This window comes from Ammospiza caudacuta, chromosome 24 (genome assembly GCF_027887145.1).
Source record: "Ammospiza caudacuta isolate bAmmCau1 chromosome 24, bAmmCau1.pri, whole genome shotgun sequence".
NCBI classification, from domain to species: domain Eukaryota; kingdom Metazoa; phylum Chordata; class Aves; order Passeriformes; family Passerellidae; genus Ammospiza; species Ammospiza caudacuta.
Window position 1 is genome coordinate 8394184 of NC_080616.1, and position 26815 is coordinate 8420998.

The 26815-nt window shown below is 52.3% G+C and overlaps 1 protein-coding gene across 3 annotated transcripts; it reads left to right on the forward strand.

Moving 5' to 3' along the window:
• Positions 1-21758, forward strand: CTTNBP2NL (CTTNBP2 N-terminal like). 3 transcript variants are annotated; one of them, XM_058819330.1, is made up of 5 exons: positions 1-31; positions 5057-5164; positions 14438-14668; positions 16932-17039; positions 17768-21758. In XM_058819330.1, exons 2-5 carry the CDS (start codon positions 5066-5068, stop codon positions 19214-19216), a joined length of 1887 nt encoding a protein of 628 aa, XP_058675313.1. In that variant the 5' UTR covers positions 1-31; positions 5057-5065; the 3' UTR covers positions 19217-21758. The 3 variants fall into 3 exon arrangements, with proteins under 3 accessions (XP_058675313.1, XP_058675314.1, XP_058675315.1); XM_058819331.1 differs by lacking the exon at positions 1-31 and adding an exon at positions 33-139; XM_058819332.1 differs by lacking the exon at positions 1-31 and adding an exon at positions 858-956.
• The last annotated feature ends 5057 nt before the right edge of the window (positions 21759-26815 follow it).

Below are 26815 nucleotides of genomic sequence, written 5' to 3' on the forward strand. Positions count from 1 at the left end.
GCGGCGGCGACGGCGGCGCGGGGCCGGGCAGGTCGGTGCGGCGGGGCGGGCGCGGTCCCGCTCTCGGCTCGGTCCGGCTCGGTCCGGTCCGGCCCGGCCCGTCCTGGCGCGGCGCTGCCCCTGCGGGGGGCGGAGGCAGGTGCGGGGCGGCCCGGCCCGCGGGGGCTGAGAGGGGCGGCGGCGGCGGGGCCGAGCCCCGCTGCGGGCGGGGGCGGCTGCGGCCGGGACTGGGCGGCCGCAGGCGGCGGGGAAGGGGAGGCAGCGGGGGAACGGGAGAGCGGGGCGCGGGGGCCGGGGGGCGTCACCGGGATCCGGGCGTCGCTGCCCGGTCCGGCCGGGCCCGCGCACCGAGCGGCGATGGAGCCGGTTGTTGTTCCCCGCGCCCGCCCTCCTTCGCCGCGGGCTCCGCTGCGGCGCTTCCCTTTGTTCGCCGCGCTTGTACCGGGCCGGTGCAGCGCGGGAGCCACCGAGCCCGGCCCCTGCCACCCCCCCGTGCGGTCCCCGGGCGGTGCCGGTCCCGGACGGTGCCGGGTCCCCGGGCGGTGCCGCTCCCGGAGAATACAGCACCGGCCGTGCCGCCGGCGGTGTCCCGGGCTGACCCGCGCTGCCCACCCGTGCCCGTGCCGGTCCCGGGCTGACCCGCCGTTCTCACCGGGGCCGGTGCCGGTGCCGGTGCCGGTGCCGGTGCTGGTCCCGGCGGTGTCCCGGGCTGACCCGCGCTGCCCGCCGTGCCGGACCGGGGCCGGTCCCGCGCTGACCCGCCGTTCTCACCGGCGCCGGGAGCGGCAGGGCGGGCGCGGCTCCCCGGCCCGGGGTGAAGGTCAGCAGCCCGCGATGGTTTCGGTTCTGCACGGGGGCTTCAAGGACCCACACAAAATCCATGCTGGAATTTTGCTAATTTGCTTCCTTCTGAGAATTACTACAAAACCTAATGCGATGAGGATGGATTTTTGTGGGTAATGCCCTTTTTCCTTTTGGGCTGAGATACAAAGGTGAAGGAAATAGAAACAGTTCTCATTTTATCCTGGATCTCCACAGGAGTGATGCAATGCCAGGTAGCACTGTGGATACACAACTATTAGGTCTATGTTAGCATTTTTCATTACATGAACATATGTAATTATTGAAACGACTCAAACACCACTCGATACACACAGAAACAATTTTGGGAACTTGTCTGTCAGGACTTCTCCAACTGGTCATTGAGGTTCTGCCATTAATGTGATGACATGACTGCCCGTGCTGGCTTCTGGAAAATGCTGGTTCCTCTTCAGGAACACAGGAAAGACAATTAAGCTGATTCAGAATATTCGGCACTGTGGCATTGTTGCGTTGGTGTAGGTTTAGGAAATACCCTCTCTCAGAGGAGGAAGGAGCAACAAGCTTGGTTCTTCATGATGTTCTTTTTTAAAAGTGGAAGAGTTTTGAGCCAAGGGCTCGCAGAGGATCCCGAAGGTGCCTCGCCACGCCTCGGGCTGTGCTTGGGGTCTTGCCTGGGGCTCCCCTTGGGCTCCTGCCCCTGCCTCCAGCCCTGGCGGTCGGTGTATGAGGTTCCCCTGCCCTGGCACCATCCTCTGGGTGGGTTCTGCCCGTCTGTGTGTGTGTGTGAGAGCAGTGAACTGTGCCCTGGCACGGTTTCAGGATCACCCGCCGTGGCTGAGAGGGAGCTGCCAGCCTATCTGAGAGTCCCTCAAGTGGCACATGCCACAGATAACTCCCCCGCTCCGGTGGTGTGCAGACACTTAAACTGCTCTCCGTGATTATTTTCAGTGAAATACCGGGAAATAGCTTTCTTAGAAAGGTGTTATCTCCGTGGAGGGTGGGCATGGCTCTGCCAAGGGGGCTCCAGCGGTCCGAAGCTGAAAGCAAGCTCACCTTCAGGCAAGCAGAAAGTGATTATCTTTGTTTATGCTCTAAACTCTGCCTTATTGTCCAAAAATGGTGGTGTATCTCGGACTCGGGGAAAATATTTATGTAATGGGTCTAAACAACAAGGTCTTTGTGGTTTGTGATCTGTGTGAGTGCACTCAGTGTATTTCCCTGGATGTAAAGGGGTGCCGTGCCCTGGCAGTCGCTGGATCTTGTTTCTGATGCCTCTTGGTTAAGGGTTTGGAAACAGAGGGTCAGGTTCCCCAGCTGAAGTGCCCAGATCCCTTTGGTGGAATGAGACACTTGGCAAGGGGGAGAACTGTGTAATTTAATAGAGTTGGTGTGATCTTTTGATAAAACATGGGACAAGATAAGGCACAGGCGTGTGTAGCTTGAAAGAGCCTTGGAAAGGTCAGCTCAGGAGCCTGGAGGGCTGGGAAGGGATTTGGATTTGGATAGGGGAAAAGGAGCTCAAGTACATGCTTATTAGCTCTCTGATCCAGAGATGCTTCTTGTTTCTGTAAGACAGTAACAGCAAATGAATAGAGCTTTTTATCCCCCGAATTTCAGCTCCCGAGTGCAGAGTGGCCCTTGAAGGGAATGTTTGGGATTGTGGTCCTTTCAGCTTAACAGCCATCTGCCTGGGGTGCTCTGAAGGTTCCCTGAGGTCACTGGAGAGTACAGGTACATTTTGGGGGGTTTTTAGAGCAGTGCCTTTATTTGTTGCATCTGCTCCCAGTCTGTTCCCGCAGCAGTGTGAAGTGCAAACAAAGCAGGTGGAGATCTCCTGCAGCAGGCTGCACATGAGGAAGCTGAGGCTGTGCCACTGACATACCTGTAATGTCACCTCTTGTTGTTGGATAAATGATTGCTGTGCACGCTGGCTCCTGCTCTTTATTTCTCTTAGGTATTTTTACATGTATATTTTAGGACAGGGCTTGTTTATGTTGTTAAGCACATTACAGACTACAGAGGCGTGGTAAGAATAGCCTGGCTTATTCCTACAACACTGGCAAGTACGAGTCACAATGGGAGTAGTTAGAATATAGAGCAGAAATTATTGCTGCCCTGACTAATGGCTTTACAATACCAAACTGCAGCTGGTAGCTGTCCTTGCTGCAAGACTGAACTGTTTGGTAGCTCTTGGGGAGATGCAGCTGCACGTTTCCACATCATCTCTTTTTTAGGGAAAAGCATGGATGCAGTCATGGTGAAAGTCCATGTCCAACACTTACTGTCCTGGGGTGACAGAATTATATGATACACTTTGTTCTAAGATGTCCTTTTCCTTCAGGTTTATAATGTCCCAGTGCCACTGTCACCTGGTGAGTGCCTGGCAATAAAAGGTATTTCCCACTGGTATTGGTGCAGTTTTAGAACCCGTGAATTCAGTCTCAGCAAGGACTGAGATGGTTTTGAAATCAAGTCGTGCACCTCCTAAGAAATGTTTGGATATTCCACATCTACAGGCTGCCCAGGGACATGCTGCAGCTTTGACATGAGCACCAACACAAACATGGTAAATATCAAAGGCTAGAGCCAGGCTATGTCTTTTCTCACTCTGTGTGGCTACTTCTTGACGTTTTAGCATTTCTTTGCTGCTTCCGTCTTTCTGAGATGGAAGTTGTAAATCACACTCCTTGCGCGGGGTCTCAGCAGAGCCCCAAGCCGTGTCCAGAGGGAGGGAGATGGTCAGGCTGGCACCTGGGCATCTCTGCCGAGGTCCATGCGCTGACCAGAGGTGACCAGCGCTGCCCTGGCCCACAGAAATGGGGTTTTAGCCAGTACATTGGTCTCCTAAGTTGTGCCTTTATGGTGAGTTTTGATCAGGGTTTTTTGACCTGGTGACAAACACGAGCAGATTTCCCAAACGTTCCACTCGTGGGTTTTCCTCTTGCCTCTGTGACTGGCTCTGCAGCAGGGACGGGGCTGTGGTGTCCAGCTCAGTCGGGTTGGAGCAGGTCCCTGCCCTGGTGTTACCCTGAGCAGCCCCTGCCCAGGGAGGGGAGCCAGCAGAGCTGTGGGAAACGCTGCTGCCTGCTGGAATTTCGTGGGTGTGGGTGTGATGGGACGCTTCCCTGCCTAGCAGAGGGGCACAGAGTAATCTCTGATTCCTCTTGCTGTGTGATGACTGCAGAACTTTCTGTTCCCAGCCGCTGGAAAACTGCTCTGGCACAAACAAGACAGAACTTGCTTTTGTGTGTAACTCTCCAAGGCACAGTTATGCAAATCAGCTGTAAAGGAGCAGTGACTTCAGACAAGCTAGACTTCAGCTGAGTGTTTCAGCTGGATGGATTCTCCAGCAGGGCTAATTTAACCCCTTATCACTTGCCGCTGGAGTTTGATATCTCTGATTATTTTCTTCATGCGGCAGCATTTTCTGTTTGACACGGAGTGTGGTGAAAGATGGACATGACTTGGACTCAGAAAAGTGTATTTGATGGTTGTGCAAAGCACAAGACTGCATCAATGGGTATATTTTCATCAGAGACAAGGATTTAGTCTGAAATTATTTCTACTTTTAACAAAATAATGTAACAAAAAGGCTTATTATGGGACAGTGTTAAATGTATCAGCAAAGATGGAGGAGAATATGAAGCCTCTTTATGTGCGGTTCAGATGATGGCTCTCTTATGCAGGCAGTAAGATGATATTTAATAAATGATGCCGGTATTGAACAGTTTGAAAGAACAGTAATGAAGTGTGTATTTTCCGTGGCATTGATTTTTGTGGAGGGTTTGGGTCAGCTCCATCAGCATGGCTAATGGCATTCCCAGGAGCAGATCCAGCCCTGCTGAGCTCCTGTGGGTGGCCACGCTGGCCCTGGTTCATCTCAGCTCCTCACTGGTGTTTGCAGCTGTGGGAGGCAGATGTGTGACCACTGTGACTTCTCAATATCCTTGTTTTTCCCCTCCCCTGTTAACTTTGGCTGCTGTCCTGTGCTGTCAGCCCACACATTCTGCCATCGCCATATGGGAGTGCGTGTGTCCCTGTCCCCTGGGAGGAGGTGACAAATGCATCTTCTGCAACTGGTGCTGGGAGATGAGAGAAAATTACCCCCCCTCAGGGCAATCTGCAGCCCCGAGAGCTGGGAGCTGAGCTTAAATGAGATTACATGTCACAGCTTCAAATACTGATCTTAATGTCCAAAGAAATGCCTACTAAACTGGGTTTCGTTATTTTTCAGGTTTTCAGGATGAATCTGGAAAAACTCAGCAAACCAGAGCTACTGACGCTGTTTAGCATTCTCGAGGGAGAATTAGAAGCAAGAGATCTTGTCATAGAGGCTTTAAAGGTAGGTTTTAAGTATCAGGATAAGAAACAAACATGACAGCAGTACCACTGTGAGTTCTGCAGAGAGCTGTATCCAAGGTGAAGTTCATTACTGGTTCAGAATCCCACTGAATATCAGCAGGATTACATAGGAAATGCTGTAGGTAATTTTTGTCTCAGAAGCTGTCTGCAGGAAGCATTTTGGTATTGAAATACAGTGTTATGTGTGTTTTCATCCTTTCTGATAAAGAACCATGTGTTTCTGCTGTGCAAAAGGTCCACCACAATTCCTTTCTAGGTTTTTTCTCCTTTAGCAGGGAGGGCTGCTCAAAGCAGGAACTCTTCTCCCCAAGAGGGATCACAGATGAGTCTTCTAGTGACAATAACGTCACACTGAGTAAGAACCATCCCTGGCTTTGTGTTGGCTAAGCCTCCATAAGCTGGCACTGCTGAGAGCAGCAGCCCTGAGTGCTCAGCTCCTTACCCTTCCCTTTGCTGGCAGGAGCATCAGTGTAACCCTCCAGCGAGGCAGATGCCAGCTAAAACTGCTCCCAAAGGCACTTCCAGTCCCTGGCAGTGCAGCTGGGGCCGTGGGACAAGGCAGGGGCAGCTGCAGCTGTGATGTGAGCTCTGCTGGCCTGCACCAGGGAGTGTGGCTCTCTGCTCTGTGCTGATATTGAGCTGGACATTATTTCAGAGAATACATGGTGCATGTGCAGTTCTGCTGCTCCCTGAAGGATGCCTGCTTGGCACTCAGCCTCAGCAAAGTGAAGGAAACAGTGGCGTAAATGATGGCAGGAATTAGTTGTGCCAGGGTTGAGTCTTGAAAGTTTTTTCAAGCTGAGCTGTCACTGCTCACAATGTATGAAACTTGCAGTTATTTCAGAAGAGGAATGGCAGCTTGCAGGCCTGAGAGCTGCAGGGACCTGCTTTTCCAGCAGAAGCTTCTCCAGCTTGATTCCAAGCATCTTTCAGGGGAGTGGAGGCATATCCTTCTCCAGGACAGTTGGGATGCTTGTTTGTTGTTAGCTGCTTTTGCATTTAGATAATCCTTTTATTTTGGAGGAATATTGTTACCCTTTCAAAACTATTGGTCAGGTGGAAGGTTTGATTTCTGTTCCAATACTCGCTTGCAAGTCTCTGCTGTGTCCTGAGATCCATCTTTTCACTGTTGTGTGTTCAGAAAGTGTTACCCAAACAAGCCTCCCTTCAGTATTTCAGTGTGAGATGTGTACAGTGGAGCACAGAGAGCAATGGGAAGAAATGCAGCAGCTCCATTCCAGAGGCTCTTTATTGCCTACCTTCCAGTAGTGTAAAGCAATTATCCTTCCTGTTGAAATTTAACCTGCAGTTCCCTCTTGTGTGCGGAGATTAATGCACTAAGAATACCCTTTGACATAATTTGTCAAGTACTCATAGCTGAGAAGAAATTAAATGAAATTGTAACCTATGCTTGATAATTACGGAGTATAAAACACTGATCTAATGAAAGGTTAGGGCTGTTTTCCCCTTCCTCTGTCAGGGATGTGCTGCAGTGTTTCAGGGTTGTGGGGACAGCTGGGGCTGCTGGGAAAGGGCAATGGAAGCTTCAAATGCCTTGGTACCTGCTGAGGGTGATCTCAGGGAAGAGCTGCCAGCCCTGGGGTCTGCAGCACTGTGAGATGCCAGAGGTGCCAGCTGTGCTGTGCTGGAGGTGCCAGCTGTGCTCTCCTTGGTGCCAGCTGTGCTCTCCTTGGCTCCAGCTGTGCTGGAGGTGCCAGCTGTGCTGTGCTGGAGGTGCCAGCTGTGCTCTCCTTGCCTCCAGAGCTGTCCCCAGCTGTGCTGCTCCTTGGCTCCAGCTGTGCTGGAGGTGCCAGCTGTGCTGGGCTGTAGGTGCCAGCTGTGCTCTGCTTGGTGCCAGCTGTGCTCTGCTTGGTGCCAGCTGTGCTCTCCTTGGTGCCAGCTGTGCTCTCCTTGGCTCCAGCTGTGCTGTAGGTGCCAGCTGTGCTCTCCTTGCCTCCACAGCTGTCCCCAGTGGTGCTGCAGCCCGGGCTGGCCCTGCTGGCAGCAGCTCTGCAAGGAAAACTCTACATGTGAACTCTACATGTGAAACTGCTTCATCTGGGCAGAGGCTCAGCAGCAGAGCCCTGGCAGCTCTGCTTTCTCCATTTATTTGGAGTATACAGCCAGAGGAGCGCTGGCCTCGCGCTGTTTTTGTCGTTGTTTGCTGATAGTGGCTGTGGTAACAGCTTTACCGTGCCACCCTGGCCCAGAGGCTTTGGTGTGACTAATTAAAGGAAACCTTGCTGATCTGTTTGCTCACGTTTTGATGCACGGAAGTGCTGCCCTGAATAAAAACAACTTCTGAGTTAAAGATCTGCACTCCTGAGAGCAAATTTAGTTTGACTTGTACAAATTGGATAAATGGAGCAGCGGTTTGCAGCAGAGAGCGGGACCTGGGGCCGGGGCAGCTGCTGCTCCTCACACTGGACCTGTCTGACGTGGTCCCACCGCTCTCAGGTCCCCAGGGCCATGGACAGGCCCCTGTCCTGCCCTGGCAGCTGCATTGCTTTGGAACAGCAATAGTTCTGTGTCAAATGTGGGTATATTTTGGGAGCAGGTGGAGTTCAATCCTCTGAACTTTCCTAGGGGGTTGCATAACCCTGGGCCACAGCAGTGATTTTTCTCCAGCAGTTGTGTTAAACACATAGATGTCAGCGGCTGCAAATCAGGATTTTATCTGCCTGTTTGCTTCCCTCACAGTGACAAAAACACATTTCCCTTCATGGGCTAGTTTTACTTCTGCTTCAGATTTCAGTGATTCTCAGCTCTGGTTGTTTGAGCCCAGTCCTGTGGTACGGTATAGGAAAGGACAGGCACTTGCAGAGGAAGAGTACCTTAGTTTGTAAACATGTCATCTGGTTGTAGCACAGTCTGCAATAATTGATATTCCTGCACGCTTAGAGACAAGCATTTTGCATCTGGCATTTAGCAGAGAGAATCCATGCGTGCAGATGACACAGCTTAAAATAGTTTTCCTCTCCCTGATGGTATCAGGCACTTGTTGGCTGGCACTGGCCCCGTTGCTGTGTGTCAGAATGGAGCTGCTGAGCAGACACTGCTTGTTGAGCTCACTCCTTTTTTCCCCTCTCCCCAAATCCTGCCCCTTTCCTCCTTGCTGTCTGACAAACTGACTGTATTCACAATATTCTTTCCCAGTGCTTCAGTTTGCTTCCTCTGTTTTAAAAGTTCTTTGGGAAAAAAAAAAACAAAACTTTTTTTTTTTTTTGCCTGAAAGTAGCTTCCTGTCCACTACATAAATTTCAATGTTCTCCTTGGAACAGATTTTAAGCCTGACTTCTTATTGTGCTCCTTTTCCTGTAGTTATAATTGTGTTTATATCATCCAGAAAACCCAGATGCTGTCAGAGAGTTGCATAATCCTGAGTTGGGCTCCCAGTCCTCCTTGCAGTGCAGGAAGGGTTGCAGGAGCCACAGGTTTGCCTTCTGAAATAGCACACCACGCCTGGGAACAATTCAATATTTAAATGGATCCCTATCGCTGTGTTAGAGCACTCTGTTCCCTCCCCCCTGCTTTCCATACATTAGAACTGAGGTTCTGTTTACTTTCAGAAAGCAGGAAGCAGCTTCCTGGCTTGTTCCTTTATGTTAATAAGGCCTCAGGCAATTTACGCTGGAATAGAAACTATTTTGTGTTAATGACTGGGAGCTGGTATTCATCTCTTTGCTCCTGAGTGCAGTGATGCACTATAAAGCAGTATTAATGAAAAACTAGGTGTTGTTTGTTAGTGGATTTAGAAACTAGATTTACAGCGCAGTTTGAAAAACTTAATCCTGCCTCTTGTTTAAATAAAAAGAAAAGTTCAGTAATACAAAACCTTCCTGCTGTTAAATCTTTCACAGATGGGGCAAATTGGGCTTGTGCATCACTTAGAGAGCAGCTTCCATGGAGCAGAGTTCCCTTGGGTGCTGTTTATGGAATGCAGGCATTCCTTACAGCCTTTATTGCAAGCCTGGGGAGGTTTTTGTTTGTCTCTTGCTGGAAGCAGCTCAGTTTGCCAGTCTTAAAAAGCTGATTCTGCTCACCTCCAGAGTGCCAGCGTGTGCTGGGCAGGAGCAGAGAGCTGTGGCAGTGGTTCCCTGCTGGAAGGGCTCCTGCTCTGGGTTCCAGCAGTCTGGGGTGCTGTTCCCTGGTTTGGGGTGCTGTTCCCTGGGTTTGGGGTGCTGTTCCCGGGTTTGGGGTGCTGTTCCCTGGTTTGGGGTGCTGTTCCCTGGTTTGGGGTGCCCACAGCCCATCCTGAGCACAGGGCACCCCTGCAGCACCACCCCAGGGCGCTGGGGCAGGCACAGCCAGCCTGGCACCAAGCTCCCAGCAAAGGAAGCTGCAGCTCTGTGCTGCTGGACATTTCCTGAGGAAGCTTATTCTGTTTTTCAAAGCTGATAACAGCACAGATAACAGGTCTTACTTGGGCAGATGTGGATGGCTCTCGTTTATCAGGTCTGCTCACTCGAGGTAATGATGGCAATTAGGGCAGATGCTGCATTTGGGCAATTCACTGGTGTCTCTGTGCCTGCATTGCTGCATTTGGGCAATTCACTGGTGTCTCTGTGCCTGCCATTGCTGCATTGCATTGCATTCACTGGTGTCTCTGTGCCTGGCATTGCTGCATTGCATTGCATTGCACTCACTGGTGGCTCATCCTGCCATTGCTGCATTGCATTGCATTGCATTCACTGGTGTCTCTGTGCCTGCCATTGCTGCATTGCATTGCATTGCACTCACTGGTGGCTCATCCTGGCATTGCTGCATTGCATTGCATTGCATTCACTGGTGGCTCTGTGCCTGCATTGCTGCATTGCATTGCATTGCACTCACTGGTGGCTCATCCTGGCATTGCTGCCAGTCCCACTCCAGCATTTTGGCATTTACTTTTGGGCAAACCAGAGGTCCCCAGCCCCATTTCCCTCCTCTCTCAGGGCTTGCTGTGACCTCAGCCTGCCTTTATTCCCGACTTCTGTCTCTGGGGAGAGAAGCTAATAAGGAAGTTCAAGGCTGTGAGGAGCTATTTAAAGCTTATTCCACTCTCTGCTGCATGAAGGAGGAACTTCTGTGCAAATTATCACTGGAGAACTGCAAACTCAGTAGCTGGAGTTAATTAAGAGTGTGTTTGTTGTGTACCAAGGGTTAAAACCTGAACTCTGAAATTACAGGGAGGAGAAATGCTCTACTTGATGTCCAAAAAAACACTTGAAACAGGTCCTGGAAATTCCCTGTTTGATGTTCCAGTAAAACAAGTTGTAAAGATTACTGAACAGAGAGAGAATATTCTGTCACATAAACAAGGAATCAGTAGAAAGAAATATTTTATTTTTTAAAAAATACAGAAATAGGTTGTGGGAAACATCCCAAAACAGCCTCGAAATCCCAAGAGGAAACAGTAGCTTTTTCCTAACAAAGCAAAGCCTTTGCTTTGCCTGCCTGCACAGGAAACATCTTTTCAGTTGGGTCAGATGTTACTTCTGCCCCATAAAATCAGAATTATCTCTTCCCAGACAGACTAGCAGTGGTCCTTTGCCCAAACTGGAGCTCAAAGCCAGCCAGTTTCACATGGAACCCCCTCTGCTTATGGTAATTTTTCCAGTCTCCTGGAAGTTTATTTTTAAGGGTAGTTCACATGTAGAGTTCCTTCTGTTTTCTAAAAGCGCCCCAAGCTTATACGTTATCTTTGTTTCCTGTTGGGAGAGGTCAATTTGATAATCTTGAAAATTGCTGAATAATCCATTTAATTGTTTCTGGAATTTGAGTATTTTGTTGGGAAGTCCACAGTTCTGCATGTTGGAGATGATAGAGATGGAGGTACTAAATCAGAAGATGTAATTGCACAGAATTGCATCTTCTTTCACAGCCCCATTGCTGATGCTGGAGGTATTTGTGTCATCTCTGGTGTTCAGATTAAGTTTTCCACTCCTTAACTAACACTGCCTTTTGTAACCTTATTTCCTTTTTGTTTAACCTTGATTTTCTGTGGATTTGTGTTTTCTGTGCTGAGATCTGAGATCTAGGTTGATTTTTTTCACTTTGGGCTCACTAACAGAGTGTTCCTCCATCAAGTTCCTTCTGTTCTGAAAGCTGAACTGCTCTTTAAGGTGGAGTCCAGCTCAGACAGGCCACGATCAGAAGGGTTGAGGATTTTGATGTGAGCTCCAGTGGCAGCAGCTGGGCTGCAGAGCTGTCTCAGGGAGGGGCACAATCCTCTGTGACGTTTCCACACCTGCATAAGGTAACCCTGGGGACTGTGGCACTGTAAATGCATTTTCCACGAGGTGGCCCAGGGGCTGCTCTGCAGGACAGAGGTGTCCAGGCTGGAAAATCCCAGTTTGCATTCCCAGCGCCAGAGCACTGGGTTTGTTTGTGCAAACGGGGTGTGCTCGGTGGAGGGTGACCTGGTTAAGACTTTCTCCAGTCTAGACAACTTTAATTAAATGTTTATGCTCTGCTGGCTACTGAAGAAGAATAGCTGGACTTGAGAAAGCCCTTAATGTTATGATAGTCTCATCTGTTTGTCATGCTAGTTCAGGAAAATACTTAATTGCTCAGAGTAGCAAGGAAGAACTTCTTGTTCTTTCCCAAACAGGAAATAAACCACCCCACTGAATTCGGAGCGGGTGGTTTATTCAGAGTTCAGAGCCTGTGAGGAGCAGAGGAAAATGTGGCTTTGGTTACACCTTCAGCACTGCAAAAATCACCTTGATCTCAGATTTTGGAGCTCTTATTTGGTAGAATAAGACTGCCCTGCACAAAGGCAGGGTTTGTGTGCGCAGCTGAAGCACTGGTGCCCTTCTGAAGGGTCCCTGCCGTGTTCCTGGGTGGAATGGCAGCACTGGGATGGGGTGGCATTAAACGCATCTGTCAAAGCAGTGAGGCCAGCTGGATGGAGATCCCAGTTCATATTTACAGACTTATTAATGCTTGAGTCACTTAGAAACTCCCTCCACACTTATATGGAGCTTTCACTGAGTCACTTTTATAAACACTTCAGAAAAACAGAAGATTCCCTGTTCCTAAAAAAAACCCCAAACCTGTAGTTTTTCCTGTGATTCATTAAACCAGGGCTGCCCCATTATCCAGGGCTGCTCTCCCATTTCCAGGGCTGCTCTTTTCCTTCCTCTCCTTTTTATTATTGTGCAAAGTTAGAACAATATCTGAAGCTGTGATCAAAGTGCCCACAGCTCCTGACGGATATTGCTGATAGAGAGGGAGGGGTGTCTGTGAGGGTGAGCTGTTCCTCTGTGTGTGTTTACTGCAGGGTTAAAATCCAGCTCCAAACTGGACTCACAGGGTGAATGTCTATAATCTGGTCATGGAGAAGATATTTTGGGTTGGGTTTTTTATGCCTCTTGTCAAGGTAATGCAAACACTTTTCCTTTTAAGAGCAAAAATGAATTTTTTTAGTTTATTTCGTGTTAATCACATGGCTGCATTTCAGAATGCAGGTGGGACCAGCAAATCTCACCAGCTCTTTGAGTGAAGCCAAGTTGTGTTATTTAACTCTCAGTGTTATTTAACTCTCAGTGTGGCTGTGCCAGCTGCTGTGGGGATGCTCCATGATTCTGGGACTCCTGCTCGAGGGAAGCATTTGTGGTTTTGATGCTGGGCCATGGCAAAAGAGCCATTCCAAGAGGCACTGGCTTCTGAGCTGTCTTTCATTTGAGTCAGGCCCATCTTTCCTGTCTGAATGCCGTCCCTGTGCAGCCCCATCAGCAGTGGGTGATTTCTGACGTTTGCCGCTGCTGTTCATGAGGGTTTCATGCGAGGCTGGCACGGCTGGCACTCAGAGCTCTGTTCAGCTGGATGCCATGCCCAGCTGCAGCAGAGCCTGGGGCTCGTTCAGCGCCCTGCACCAGCTCCAGAGCTGCTGTGCTTGCCTGGCCGTGGGAGATGTGCTGGCTGTGCTCTGCAGCCGGGAGCAGAAGGTGGAGCACACCTGGGGAGGTGCAGACAGCGTTGGTTTGGAGCAGGTGCCCCAGGGAAAACGTGTGTGCTGTGGCAGGAAAGGGCATGGAGGGTCAGAGCCCTTGAGCAGGTCACTCATGCTAAGGTCTGTTCTGCATTAAACACACTTCAATCAGGTCCTGGGGCTCCCTGCTGCATTTCAGTGGCGCAGAGGGAACCCCATCTTCCTCACTGGGGACACACCAGTGCAGAACAGAGGAGCCGTGTGCAGCCTGCAGGAAAGAGAAGCTGTGGCCTGTCCTGGTAGCAGTGCTCACAGAGAATCAGAGGACCCCGGCTGCAGTCTCATATCCAGGTGTTGTTTCTGGCAGGTGCCTCAGCCCTGCTGGGCGTGGCTGGTGCTGTCAGTGACACACCACTGTGGGGAATGGAGCTCTGTCACAGCTTTTCACAAATGCTCAGGGTTCAGCCCAGAACCACTTCACTGGAAATCAGTGATTAGATTTCTCTGAGCCAGGGTGCCTCTGAAGGCTCTTTTGAATCTACATCTGGTTTTCTGTGTCTTTTGTTGCATAAATATTTGGTTTCTTATCATGGTGGTGAACACACAGATAATACTTTCATATCTGAGATTTTGCTTCATTTTTAGACCTTTGCAGTCATCATTGAATAGAATAAGCCTATGGGTATCCTGACAAACAGATTTCCATGGAATGGCTGATTCATGGAATGATTGGGGTTGGAAGAGAGCTCTGAGCTCTTCGAGTCCAGCCATTAAGCACTGCAAATGCAGAGCCTGGGATGTGTGAGTTGTCTTAATTCCTACAAGCACCAAAGGAAACCTCATCGTTCCTGTCTTGAGAAACTAAACTCTGTTTAGTCTGGATGGGAGCATTAGAGATTTTATTAACAATTCACAGACTGATGGCTCTTGCGAGAGTGAAACTTTAATTGCTCAACATGAAATTCTTTGATGGTGACACAGCCAAGGAAAGCACACAACTGCTTCTTTCACTGATGCGACAATAAATGATTAAATCTTTTGTTGAGCAAGAGTTGGTACTTACCTTCTTTCCTTTCACAGCTGTGGAATGCAAGCCGTGGCCCTGGCAGGTAGCTGTGGTATGAGGATGTTTGTAGACTGGATATATTTGTGGAGGTGATGTGTTTTTAAGCAAGATTTGTCTTTATTGCCTTTATTTGTAGCAGATAACAGGATATGAATCAGACTGTGTTAAATTCTCTTTAAATGGAAAACTGGGGAAAAGGAATATTAACTACAAAGCCCTGTTTCTTTAGCTATTTGAGTATATTAAAATGCAAATTTGTTTTTGTGTTGCAGGCCCAGCACAGGGACACATTCATCGAGGAACGCTATGGGAAATACAACATCAGTGATCCACTGATGGCTCTGCAGAGAGACTTTGAGGCGCTGAAAGAGGGGAACCATGGTGAAAAGCAGCCAGTATGCTCCAATCCTTTGTCTATTTTGAAAGTGGTGATGAAACACTGCAAGAATATGCAGGAGAGAATGTTATCCCAACTGGCTGCTGCAGAAAGCAGGCACAGAAAGGTAGGTGTTGCCTCAATTAGGATGTGCAGAGGTTACAGCTGCATTTTAATAACAAGTTAACTTCAGCAAAAACACCTGAGTTCCTGAGGCTTGGTAACTGGAAGGACTTTGCACCTTTGTTTAAACTTCTCACTCCAGAGGATGCAGCTGGTGAGCTAATTAGTTGTAATTCCAGAATTTGAAATGCTTTTGTTGGGACACACCAAAGAGGATCCAGCTTACAGCTGGGTGGTGTAATGCTTCCCAAAATGCAGGAAAGGCTTTCTGGAAGTTGGAATTCTCAGCAGAGCTGTCACTGTTCTGCCTGGGACTTGTTCTCTGTGGTTATTGAAGAGCTGCTGCCAGGGGAAGGCACTCCCTGTGCTTCCCTAAGGAATATGGACTGACCAAAAGTATTTTTCTTGCCATTTGGCCTCTTTAATGAAGCACCTGTTATTCTTCACACATACCTTTAATGTATATTGACACCAATAAAGTGTTTGGTCATGTGTCAGACCATGCTACCACAAAAATTGATGTCACTAGAAGTAAAAACAAGGCTGGGTTTCACTTTTCAACCAAATATCCAACTAAGTCATAGAGTAAAATCAGATATTGTATCACCTTTTCCTCTTCCTGTCTTCTTCAAGTATACAAGGATGTATACTTGATAATATTTAAGCATTATTTGGAAGCTTAAATTTCAGGAAGACTGAGGAGCTGCTAAATTCATGGTGAGCGTGTGTTGGGAGAGCTTAGTTCTGGTGATGGGATAAGCAGAGCCTCTTGGGAAGTTTGTATTCTGGCTTTTTTGTTAATAGCATTTCAATTATTCATGTAAATCAGTGTTAAAGCTGAAGGAGCTCCTTCACTGGGCCCTCATGGGAAGCAGTTTCACTTCAAGAGCTCATCTTGTTCTTAAGTGGAAGAGCAAATTAATGTTCTTTAAAATAAACTTTGCACTGGAGCCCTCAGATCGCTGTGAGGCAGGGGGAGCGGCCAGTTGGGAATTGCTGCAGAGCCACACAGGGCCTGTCCTGCTCTGGAGCCCTGGGTCTGCTCTTGCTGCACCTCTGCTCCTGCTGGCCCTGGAGCGATGGCCCTGCCAGGAAATTCTGACTTGCAGGGGACAGGAGGCACAAACTGGAACACAGGAATTTCCAGCCGAATACGAGGAAAAACTGACTGACTTTGAGGGTGACAGAACCCTGGAACGGGCTGTGGAGGGCTTGCGGATTCTCCTTCCCTGCCAGCGTTCAGAACCCTCCTGGGCTGATCTGTGCAACCCTGTCCAGGGCAAGGGGGTGCACTGGGTGATGCCCAGAGATCCTTCCAGCCCTTCTGGAATGAGGGCACCATTCATGGCATGAACCTGCCAAGGATATTGCACAGACTGGGGGAAAAGCATGCAATTTAGACATTTAATAGTAAAATACGTCCAGTGTGAGGTTTCCATAACATCTTTCCCAAACTGACTCAGTTTGACCAGATAATAACAGACATTGGACTTGTCCAAAAGCTGCTTCTCTGTGACTTGAGTTGAGCTCAGGTGTCTGGAGCTGCAGTGGTGGCTGTCCCATGGAGCTGCTGTGGTGGCTCTTCTGTGTCACTGGAGCTCCTGTGTCCCTCTGGAGCTGCCCAGGTGTCTGTCCTGTGTCACTCTGGAGCTGCCCAGGTGTCTGTCCTGTGTCACTGGAGCTCCCGTGTCCCTCTGGAGCTGCCCAGGTGTCTGTCCTGTGTCACTCTGGCTCTCCTGTGTCCCTCTGGAGCTGCCCAGGTGTCTGTCCTGTGTCACTCTGGCTCTCCTGTGTCCCTCTGGAGCTGCCCAGGTGTCTGTCCTGTGTCACTCTGGCTCTCCCGTGTCCCTCTGGAGCTGCCCAGGTGTCTGTCCTGCGTCACTCTGGCTCTCCCGTGTCCCTCTGGAGCTGCCCAGGTGTCTGTCCTGTGTCACTGGAGCTCCTGTGTCCCTCTGGAGCTGCCCAGGTGTCTGTCCTGTGTCACTCTGGCTCTCCCGTGTCCCTTTGGAGCTGCCCAGGTGTCTGTCCTGCGTCACTCTGGCTCTCCCGTGTCCCTCTGGAGCTGCCCAGGTGTCTGTCCTGTGTCACTCTGGCTCTCCCGTGTCCCTCTGGAGCTGCCCAGGTGTCTGTCCTGTGTCACTCTGGCTCTCCCGTGTCCCTCTGGAGCTGCCCAGGTGTCTGTCCCCTGTGCCCCCGGAGCTGTGCACAGCTCTGCTCCCTGCCTGCCTGCTGGGGCCCTGTCCCTGACGGCTGCTGTGTTTGGGCAGGTGATCCTGGACCTGGAGGAGGAGCGGCAGCGGCACGCGCAGGACACGGCCGAGGGGGACGATGTCACCTACATGCTGGAGAAGGAGCGGGAGCGGCTCACCCAGCAGGTACCAGCACAGGGCAGGCTGGGCTGGAGAGCAGCGGGAGCTCCCTCTGCGAGGCGCTCCAAGCTGTTATCACCCTGACATGGAAAACAGCCCTGCCCCACTGCTCGGCGTGCTTTGGTAGCTGAGCAGTGCTGGAAGGTATTAATAGGCAATCAAATGCTTTGAAACCTTACTTCAGCCTGAAATCCGAGGAGTTGGGAAGAATAGGATTGCATTTACAGTTGATAGCTCCCTGCAGTACTCAAAATGCAGAATAAGTTATGGAAGATCTCCTGGGGGTGTTGTTCAGAGATGCTAATAAATATTTAAGCCACTGTTTTCTGTTACTCAAGCCTGTACCCTTTGTTAAGCATACATAACACATCAGCATTTTAAAGCCTAAATGCCTTTAAAAGGCAAACTGACAAAGTGGTAAATGAGGTGGAAGGAAGCTTTGCTTGTTCTGTCAGTGCATGGCAGACTGGGTGTGTGTCTCACTAAAGGCCAGTCGAATTTCACACAGGATAAAACTACTAGGAAGTAATAATTGTTACTGTCTGCAGGCTGAGTTGTGCCAGACTATTTTGCTGATTTCTGGTGCAATAACCTCTTTCTTATCCATTGTCATTTTTTCCTGTGTAATTTCTCCAAGATGCACAGTAAACCTGCTCCCTTTTGGGGTGTTTCTCTTCATTTGCTTTCAGGAGGTTTTATGGTACCCTTAAAATCTCTTTTGTTCTTACCTTCAGGTGGAGTTTGAAAAGTCCCAAGTGAAGAAGTTTGAGAAAGAGCAGAAGAAGCTGTCGAGCCAGTTGGAGGAGGAAAGGGCACGCCACAAGCAACTGTCTTCCATGCTTGTTGTGGAGTGCAAGAAAGCCACTGCCAAAGCAGCTGAAGAGGGCCAGAAGACAGCAGAGCTGAGCTTGAAATTGGAAAAGGAGAAGAGTAAGGTGAGTAAACTGGAAGAGGAGCTGGCAGCCAAGAGGAAGCGGGGCTTGCAGATGGAAGCACAAGTAGAAAAGCAGCTCTCAGAGTTTGACATTGAAAGAGAGCAGCTGAAGGCTAAGCTGAACAGAGAAGAAAACCGTACAAAAGCACTCAAAGAAGAGGTGGAATGTCTGAAGAAAGCCCTGAAGGAGCTGGAGGCTTCCTGCCAGGAGCACAGTCCCCCCAAGGCCGTGCATCCCAGCCCCTCGGTGACGTCCAGGGGGGTCACAACTGACAGTCCCCCAGTGAAGTCAGTGTCCTGCCAGACCGAGGGCCTGCAGGCAGAGCGAGCAGCCCCTGCCAGCGCCAGCAGAGCTGCCCACGCCGTGTTTGCCAGCCCCTCTGCCCCCGCTCACTCCTATGCAAAGTCCAACGGGCATTGTGACACGGACGGGCAGGTGGCTGGGGACACGAATGCTGCAGAGAGCCCAGCTCACAGGGAGAAGCCTGCCGCAGCCCCAGAGGGTGCCGTGGAGAATGGGAGCTCCCCTGCAAGAACAGAGTCCCCGGTGCACCAGCTGCCCTCTGCTGGGGCGTCCCTGTCCCCCAGCAGCACAGCTGCCTCCTCCCTCACCCCGTCTCCCTGCTCCTCCCCAGTGCTGGCCAAGCGCCTGGGGGGAGCCTCTGCCGGCAGCCCTGGCTACCAGTCCTCCTACCAGGTGGGCATCAACCAGCGCTTCCACGCGGCCAGGCACAAGTTCCAGTCCCAGGCCGAGCAGGAGCAGCAGCCAGGGGGCCTGCAGAGCCCCCCGTCCCGGGACCTGTCCCCCACCCTGGCCGACAACTCGGCTGCCAAGCAGCTGGCGCGCAACACGGTGACGCAGGTGCTGTCCAGGTTCACCAGCCAGCAGGGCCCCATCAAGCCCGTGTCCCCCAACAGCTCGCCCTTCGGCACGGACTATCGCAGCCTGGCCGGCGCCGGCAGCCCCAGGGCCGAGGCCGGGCACTGCCCCAGCCCCGCCAAGGTCTCCAGCCCGCTCAGCCCCTCGTCTCCGGGGGTCAAGTCTCCCACCATTCCCAGGGCCGAGAGGGGGAACCCTCCGCCCATCCCTCCCAAGAAGCCCGGCCTGGCTCAGTCGCCGGCTGCCGCTGCTCCCCTCGGCAAAGGCTCCTCCCTGGGTGCCCCCGGGGACGTGGCCAGCAGCTGCTCCGGCAGCACCGTCGTGTCAAATGGCAAGGACCTGGAGATCCTCCTGCCAAGCAGCAGCTAGTCTGCAGAAAACGGGAATGTGACATTCCACAGCTTAGCTTACCCTGCAGCTAAGACATTGTTTTTCCACTCCATGTTATTTATTTCCATAGTAGCAGATTCTGTCTGTATAAAGCATTTAGTATATTTTTTTTTTCCTTTTTTAATAGGTAGGAAAATATTTTTGTTTATGAAGAAACCTTAACTACAGCTATACAGTAGCCTCCAAATATCTCATGGCAGGAGTCAAATCATTAGAGATAACAACCATAATCATGTGGTGGGACCTATCAAGCTCTAATGGGACTGAAATGCTACTTTTAAATTATGCAGAAATAATTTTTGCAGACTTTTTTATTCCAGATGAACATTTTATAAAAGTGCCTGAACTAAGCCTGCAATATGAATGTGATTCTCGGGAAAAGGTGAGGAGGGGAACATCTAGCTGCAGAAACAAATTCTTCTGAGTCCTGAATGTTGAAACCAACACTGGTTTTCCTTTTAATTCTTTCCATTTGCTAAGGTAAGTTAGCAAATGTGCTACAGATTCTGCCAGGTGAGCACCAATCTGGTGCAGCCAGCCAGGCTGTGTCCTTCAGGACACAGCTCCAGCTATTTGAGGAAGCACACAGGAATTTCTTGGGATAAAATTTAGTTGTGATATCATCCAGATTACTTCTCTGTCCATATAGCTCTTTGTGCTTTCCTGCCAAGATGCCTGTGTGCTTACATGGCTCAACTCTGGTTTCTGGTGTATCACCTGGAATTTTCAAGCTCTTCAAGCATTCTACTGTTGTGTGTAGAACTTCTGAGAAAAGGATCTTTCTGTTACTTGGCAAAGATCTCACTATTACTTGAAAAAGTAACTCATCCATCCAGTACAGGTTTTTTGCAACACCTGTAAATGGGATCTTCAACTTTAAACAAAAGCAATAATTTTGTTCCCCATCTGTGTCAGTTAAGTCTGACTGACCTGGATTTTACCCACTAGCTGTGGCTAGCTTTCCTTGGCTGCAAATATGGAACCAAATCATTGCTGCTGTGGAATTAAATATGTGGATATGTGTGTCACACACATACATGCTAAACACACAGTGTGTTAGGAAAGTATTTATCTCTTCTTGACCTTCTGCCTTATATGAAGAAGACATGGCAATTCACTGAGATTTAAAAAAAACCCTCAGTGAGGAATTGCCTAAGTTTGAGGCAGATCTTGTGTGTGGAGAAGTATTTGGACCCAGGAGAAGCAGGTGGTTCCTGTGCAGAAGTGTTTGCTGCAAGAGAACCAACCGGCCCAGCACAGTGGTTTTCTGAGTCATTGTGCTGAGAAGCCCAGGACAAACAGCACAGATCAGTGGCACAGGCTGAGAGCACAACCCCGAGTTAATGATCTCGGTGTTGGACGTGAGCTGATCCTAAATTTAGGAACTGGACTGGCTGCTCGGTGCCATCCAGCGTGGAGCCCTTCCCTGGGCAGCAGCGTGGTGTTTGCGCAGCTCCCGGTGCCAGAGACACGTTATCCTTGGGGAATTCTCACTGTTCCATTAGGCAGGGTCCCTCTGTGCGGGGAGGATGCCTGTGCCATCGAGGGGCAGAGCTGCCCGTGCTGAGAGGTTCCCATGCAAGGAGGATCCTCTGGGCTCTGGGCCTTTTGTGCTGTGCCATGCAGGGGCAGAGATGCCCATTGCAGTGAGGTTCCTCTGGGCTCTGAGCCTCTCTCTGCTCGGGGGTGGCTGCTGCTGGAGTGACCCCACGCAGCCAGGGCAGGGCTTTAGAGGCTTGCACAGACCTTTTGGGCAGTGGTATTACGGGCTGTTGTTCCTAATCCCATGGAACAGTCTGTGCATTAACAGCAGGGACACAGAGGCAGCCAGAGCTGAATGGGCAGGGGCTCTTTTGGAAGCACATTTATTACTTTATTAACTAAGTGTCCACAGCGGATTTTTTAGCTCTTGCTGAGAGTAAAAAAGGATGGGCAGGTGGATTTTGGCCCATGTATCCCTTCTGATTGAAAAGTGAGGCTTTTGTATACACTGCTTTAATGAGTTTCTTTACTTTTACATTATTCTGACTGGTATTATCCCCCTTCTTTATTGATAGCTCTAGAGAGAGAGATACTATGATGAAGTCTAATAGGAAATGCACTGAGTACTGTTTCTTCTAAAATATAATATGGGAAGGGGTATGCAAAAGAATGTATTTTTGCTAGTAGACTAACTTCTGAAAGAAACTAAGCACAAGGGATTGAAATGGATCCAACTAATTCAGTAAGATATTTAGAGGTAGTATTTAACTGTTGATGTAGATTCTGTGTGAAAGCAACTAAATATTTCTTCTCTAACTCACATGTGTCCTAAGCAGACATTGTTGCAGAGTTTGTCACTGGCTAATGGAGTATAATGAAGTGCAAAACATATAACACTAGTATTAATTCATTAACACTTGTAAATTTGTAAAGCCAAATGTACCAAGCTAAAGTCTTTAATCATTTTTATAGCTGATGGCATTAAACATGTTAAACATTCATATTATCAATAAAGGATTTTATTTTTAAGATGTGCAAATTGCTTAAGGAAATGTTTGCAGTTGGGGCTGCCCGGCAGGAAACAGTCCTGCTGTTGGTGACTGGGCATCTGTGCCCACCTGGGACCTGGAGAAAAGGGAGAATTTCTTGTGAGCACAGTGGGTCCTGAGCAGCGTTGGCTGCTGCAGCCAGAGCACATTGCTCCTCCGTGTCCGCACACCTGGGAGCTGCGAGGTGCCCTGCGGCAGCTTCAGGTGGCAGAGCACACTGTGGGTGCTCCAGACAGCTCTGGCTTTTGGTACTTGTAAGTAAAGGCAGTTTTCCAGGAGTACCTGTGCCACAGTGTCAGGATTCTGAATGGATGAGATTTATAATAATGAGTGCTTTGGGGCTGGGGGAAGGAGAGGCCCCAGTCCCTGCTGATGTCCAGGCAGGATGCATCTCAGGGGAACTCCCTCTGCAGCCGAGGGGCAGCTCGGGTGTGCCACAGGACAGAGCTGGGAGCAGAGCCCGGCTGCAGGAGAAGCTGCTTGGCCTGGATGCAGCAGGTCCATGCACGGAGCCCTCAGCCCGTGCCCCGGGGGCTGGGGCTGCTCCCGGTGCCTCCCTGCCCTCCGCAGGGCCCAGCCCGCCGCTCCCGAGCCGCCCTAATGTACCTCAGCGGTGACCTGGTTCCCTTATCTGTGCCTGCTCAGCTGAACGGCTCTGGCAGCGGCTGGGGAGGAGCTCCCGGTTCGTCTCTGCAGGCTGGATGCCATCCCAGGCCGTGCCAGTGCCGGGACCGGCCCAAAGCCACCGAACGGGCGCGGCTCCCCGTGCGGGACAGGCGGGGGTGAGGAGCCCTGCCCGGGCAGCAACGGGAGCTGCTGTGCTCGGCCGCCGCCCGATGGCTTTTGCAGCAGCAGCGGTCTCAGGTCCCTGCCCGAGCGGGGAATGCTGGCAGACCCTGGGGGGCACCTCCGAGCGGCTCCCCGTGCCCCGCCGCGCTGCGAGCCGGGCACGGGCATTGTCCTGACCCGGTTCCAGTCCTGATCCTTCTCCTGCTGCCGGCTCCTGGGGCTCCAGGCATTCCCTCAGCCCTAAAACGCATCCGTGCGGTCCGGCTTCCCGCGTGCGGGGCGAGTAGAGGAGCCCAGGTGTTTGTGGGGGTACAGAGAGGGGTGCCAGAGTCTCTGCAGGGCACGGAGGGAGCCCAGGGGTTTGTGCGGGTAACACGGGGGTCTGGGGCTTTGCCACCCTCTGCACACGGGCTGCGGGCCCTGCCGGCTGTGGGGCTGGGAGCGTTGTTCCGAGCCACCCCCCGTGCCCACCCTGCCTCCAGCGCTCCCGGGCCGGGCAGGAGAGCTCCGGGCAGCCTGGGAGAAGGACGGGGAGCTCAGGACAGGGCAGGGGAGCCCAGGACAGGGCAGGGATGCTCAGGGGCCGGGCAGGGATGCTCAGGGGCCGGGCAGGGATGCCCATTGCAGCCTGGGAAGGGCTCGACCCGTGCCCCGTGCGCGGCGCAGCGGGGCCGCTGGAGGGCGGCCGGCGCCCGGGAACGGGAAGGGGAACGAGAAGGGGAACGGACCGGCGCCGCTCCCCGCCCGCCGCCCCCGCCCGGACCCGGCCCAGGCCGCTCTGGGCAGCGGCAGCAGCGCAGCCGGGACGAGACGCGGGGCCCCGCGGCTGGGCTCCCGCACCGAGGGGCGGATCCGTCACAGCGCATCCCTGCAGGATAGCCCCATCGCAGGGCATCCCCGGCAAGCGTGGCTGCCCCCAAGAGCTGGGACCCACATTTCCGTCAGGAAAAGCCCCTTTGCCTTGGCGTGCCCTCAGCCCGAGCGCCAGCTCCGGCCCGCGGTGCCGGCGGACGCGGTTTGTTTGCACAGCGCGGCCCTGGCTCTCCCCTCCGCCGGGCAAGGAGGGCTTCAAGCGCTGAGTGTTGCTGTGAAGAGTTTTCAGGTGCAGGTTTAGCACAAGCAAACAAGCCGAGAGGCTGCTCTGCTCACCCCGCTTCCCTGCCCGCTAATTCCGCCTCGGCCATCGCCGCCGATAACCCCGGGGCACCGCCCGGCGCCGCGCTCGGCCCGGGACAGCCACCCTGGCCTCCAGCAGCAGGTTAAACCACCTGGGAAAATCTCTTTCAGGGCTATCATCATCTCTTTCGGGGTGAAGATAGTGAAGGAAGCGCACAGAGGGCTAGGTTTGGAGGTTGAAACAACACGTGCTTCGGCTGCAGCTCCCTGCTTCCAGTTTGTGCATGCTCCTGGCATGTTTTTCTGGGCACAAACTGGCCTGTTGCCCACGTGCCATGGGCAGAGACCCCTCCAGAGCCCCTGTGCCGCCCAGCAGTGCCCAGAGCTCCTGGCTTGTCCCTGCAGCCAGGTGCCAGAAATGGGAAGTTGGTGCCGGATGGCTGTGAGCAGGTACAGCTGCAAACCCCAATAAACTACCAATAAACCCTGGTGACTGCAGGGTGAAGAGCGGGGTCTCCAGGGTGTCCTGCAGGAACAGCTGCCCACAGCCAGGTTTTGGCCCAGGCACAGCACTCGGGGTGTTTAATGCAAGGTCACACAAATGGCGACAAAGTAGACCCAGACAGCGATATGGCCGTGAGGGAGCAGGGGGCAGGGTTACAGTTAGGATTAGGATCAGGGTTAGGGTTAGTGCCACTCTCTGCCCCCAGCCCACGGCCACTTGCTGGGATCCCCGTGGTGTGCAGCCTGCCCAGACCACGCTGGGGCAGCCCGTCCTTCCCGGGCACAGACAGGGGGACAGCGGCTCTGCCACAGCTGCCTCTCGTCCGCAGGAGCCTCACGGGCTGATCACCCTCGGCTGGGTGATTAATCTTTTGTCACAGAGGAACCGCGAGAAGCAGCGATTAATTAATAAAGCCCTGGCTGGGGCAGGAGCTCGGCTCTGCCGTCCCTGCTCGGGATGTGCCGCGGCCGGGCACGGGCGCAGCGCAGATGTTCCCCGGGGAACCAGGGTCAGCACTGTTTGACGAGGAGGAATCACCAGCGGGAGGATGTTTGTTTTTGTAGCAGCTGGATGTGTCTCGGGGAGGGATGGGAACGTCTCCTGTCACTCGTGGGCCGGGAGGAGGCTGGCAGGGCAGGGATAAAGCTCCTGACAAGTTTGGACTAGCAGGCGAGTTGATTAGCTGAGAGATGAAAATTCACAGCTCGGCTCTTGCAGGGCCGTGAGCTGCCGGAGAGATGTTTATGGGAGGGGAGAGCCCCCCGTGCCCGCTGCCCCCGGCGCTGCTGAGCCGGCCGTGCCCGAGGGTCCGGGCAGTGCCAGGCTGGGCAGGGCACCTCGGGGCAGCAGCGGGACCCAGGGCAAGGACAGCCAGGGATGGGCACAGACACGCACATACAGGGATGGGCACAGACACGAACAGCCATGGACGGGCACAGCCACACACAGCCAGGGATGGGCACAGCCATGCACACCATGGATGGGCACAGCTACACACAGCCAGGGATGGGCACAGCCACACACAGCCAGGGATGGGCACAGCCATGCACACCATGGATGGGCACAACCACACACAGCCATGGACGGGCACAGCCACACACAGCCATGGATGGGCACAGACACGAACAGCCATGGACGGGCACAGCCACGCACACTCATGGGTGGGCACAACCACACACAGCCATGGACGGGCACAGCCACACACAGCCATGGGTGGGCACAACCACACACAGCCGTGGATGGGCACAGACACGCACACTCATGGGTGGGCACACCCACACTCATCCATGGATCCGCAGCGCTGGAAGCCGGGGCTGTGCTGGGACAGGCAGGGACAGGGGACAGGAGGGGACCTGGGGCAGCCTTGAGGGTGCCCCGACTCCTCCACAGGCCACCGTGGCCACCTGCACACCTCCACAGTGACCTGGACATGCCCCATGTCCCACCCTGGCCATGGGCACTGGGCTCTGGACCCCAGGCACTGCCCCAGGCATTAATTTGAGGGGAGGGTGACAAAGAAACCCGGCCTGGCAAGTGCAGGCAGTGTCAGCTGAGAGCCCGGGCTGGGCCGTGTCTGATGGGACCGATTACCCGATGATAGACAGAGATAAATGTGTACAGCTGGAGGCAGAATAAATCGATGCTGTATGTTGTATAATTGTCTTGAAAATAAGGTAATGCCGGGCTCTTGGAATGCTTTGATCTTATCAGAAAGACAAGGAATACACTAATGGCTTTAATTAGACTTTGGGGATGAAATGAATTCGGCCTCCTGGGTGAGCTGTTTTCTGGAATTGACCACTGGTGGGGATAGAAAGGCTTTAATCAGATTTAGGCTCTTTAATACCCACAATAGTGTGTGTCTGCATGTGTGATACAGACCTGCTGCCCAGGGTGTTTTGGTGGGGGCTCTGAGGGCTACACGTGCTTCTCTTCCATTGAGAGCTGTTTTCAGTGCTCTTTTCCAGCTGAGTTTGAGCTCAGCAGAAGCTACTAGTTTTATTTATTGACTTCTAAGTTGAAAACAACTTGTCAAAAAGCGGTGGAAAGCTGGGAATCATTTGGTTTCCCAACAGCAGGATCATGGCAGCTGCTCCGGCAGCAAAGCAGCAGGCTGGTTGTGTATTTAATTGTTAATCATTGCACATGCTGGCTACAGTGGAAGCAGGGGAAAGCTTCTTGTCTCTGCAGGAACAGATCTGAGTGCTGCCCCTGTGAGCACTGGAATGAGCAGCGTTCAGTGCTCAGAGGGTGAGCAAGGTCTGACTCAGCCGTGACTCAGCGGTGAAGCTGAACCTCGTCCCCCAGCCCCTGTAGGGAGGGTGGGGATGTCCCAGCTCTCAGGGGGCTCCTCCGCCTCTGCTCCCCCTGCCTGTGCCAGGCCGTGTCCCCGAGTGTCCCCTGGGCAGCCTCACTCAGCCTCCCTGAGGGCCTGAGGCTTTGGCCGGGGTTTTCAGAGCCTGCACCTGACGTTCCCTGGGTTATTTCCAGCAGAGCTGGAGCGCTTGCCTGGCAGCAGCAGCCCAGATGCTGACGCTGAACGAGCTGCACTTATTCCTCCTGGGCTGTGTTTATCCCTTCCCTGCTGTAACTACAGACTTGGATTATTTTGGTCGGCTGACATTATCTGCTGTGCTT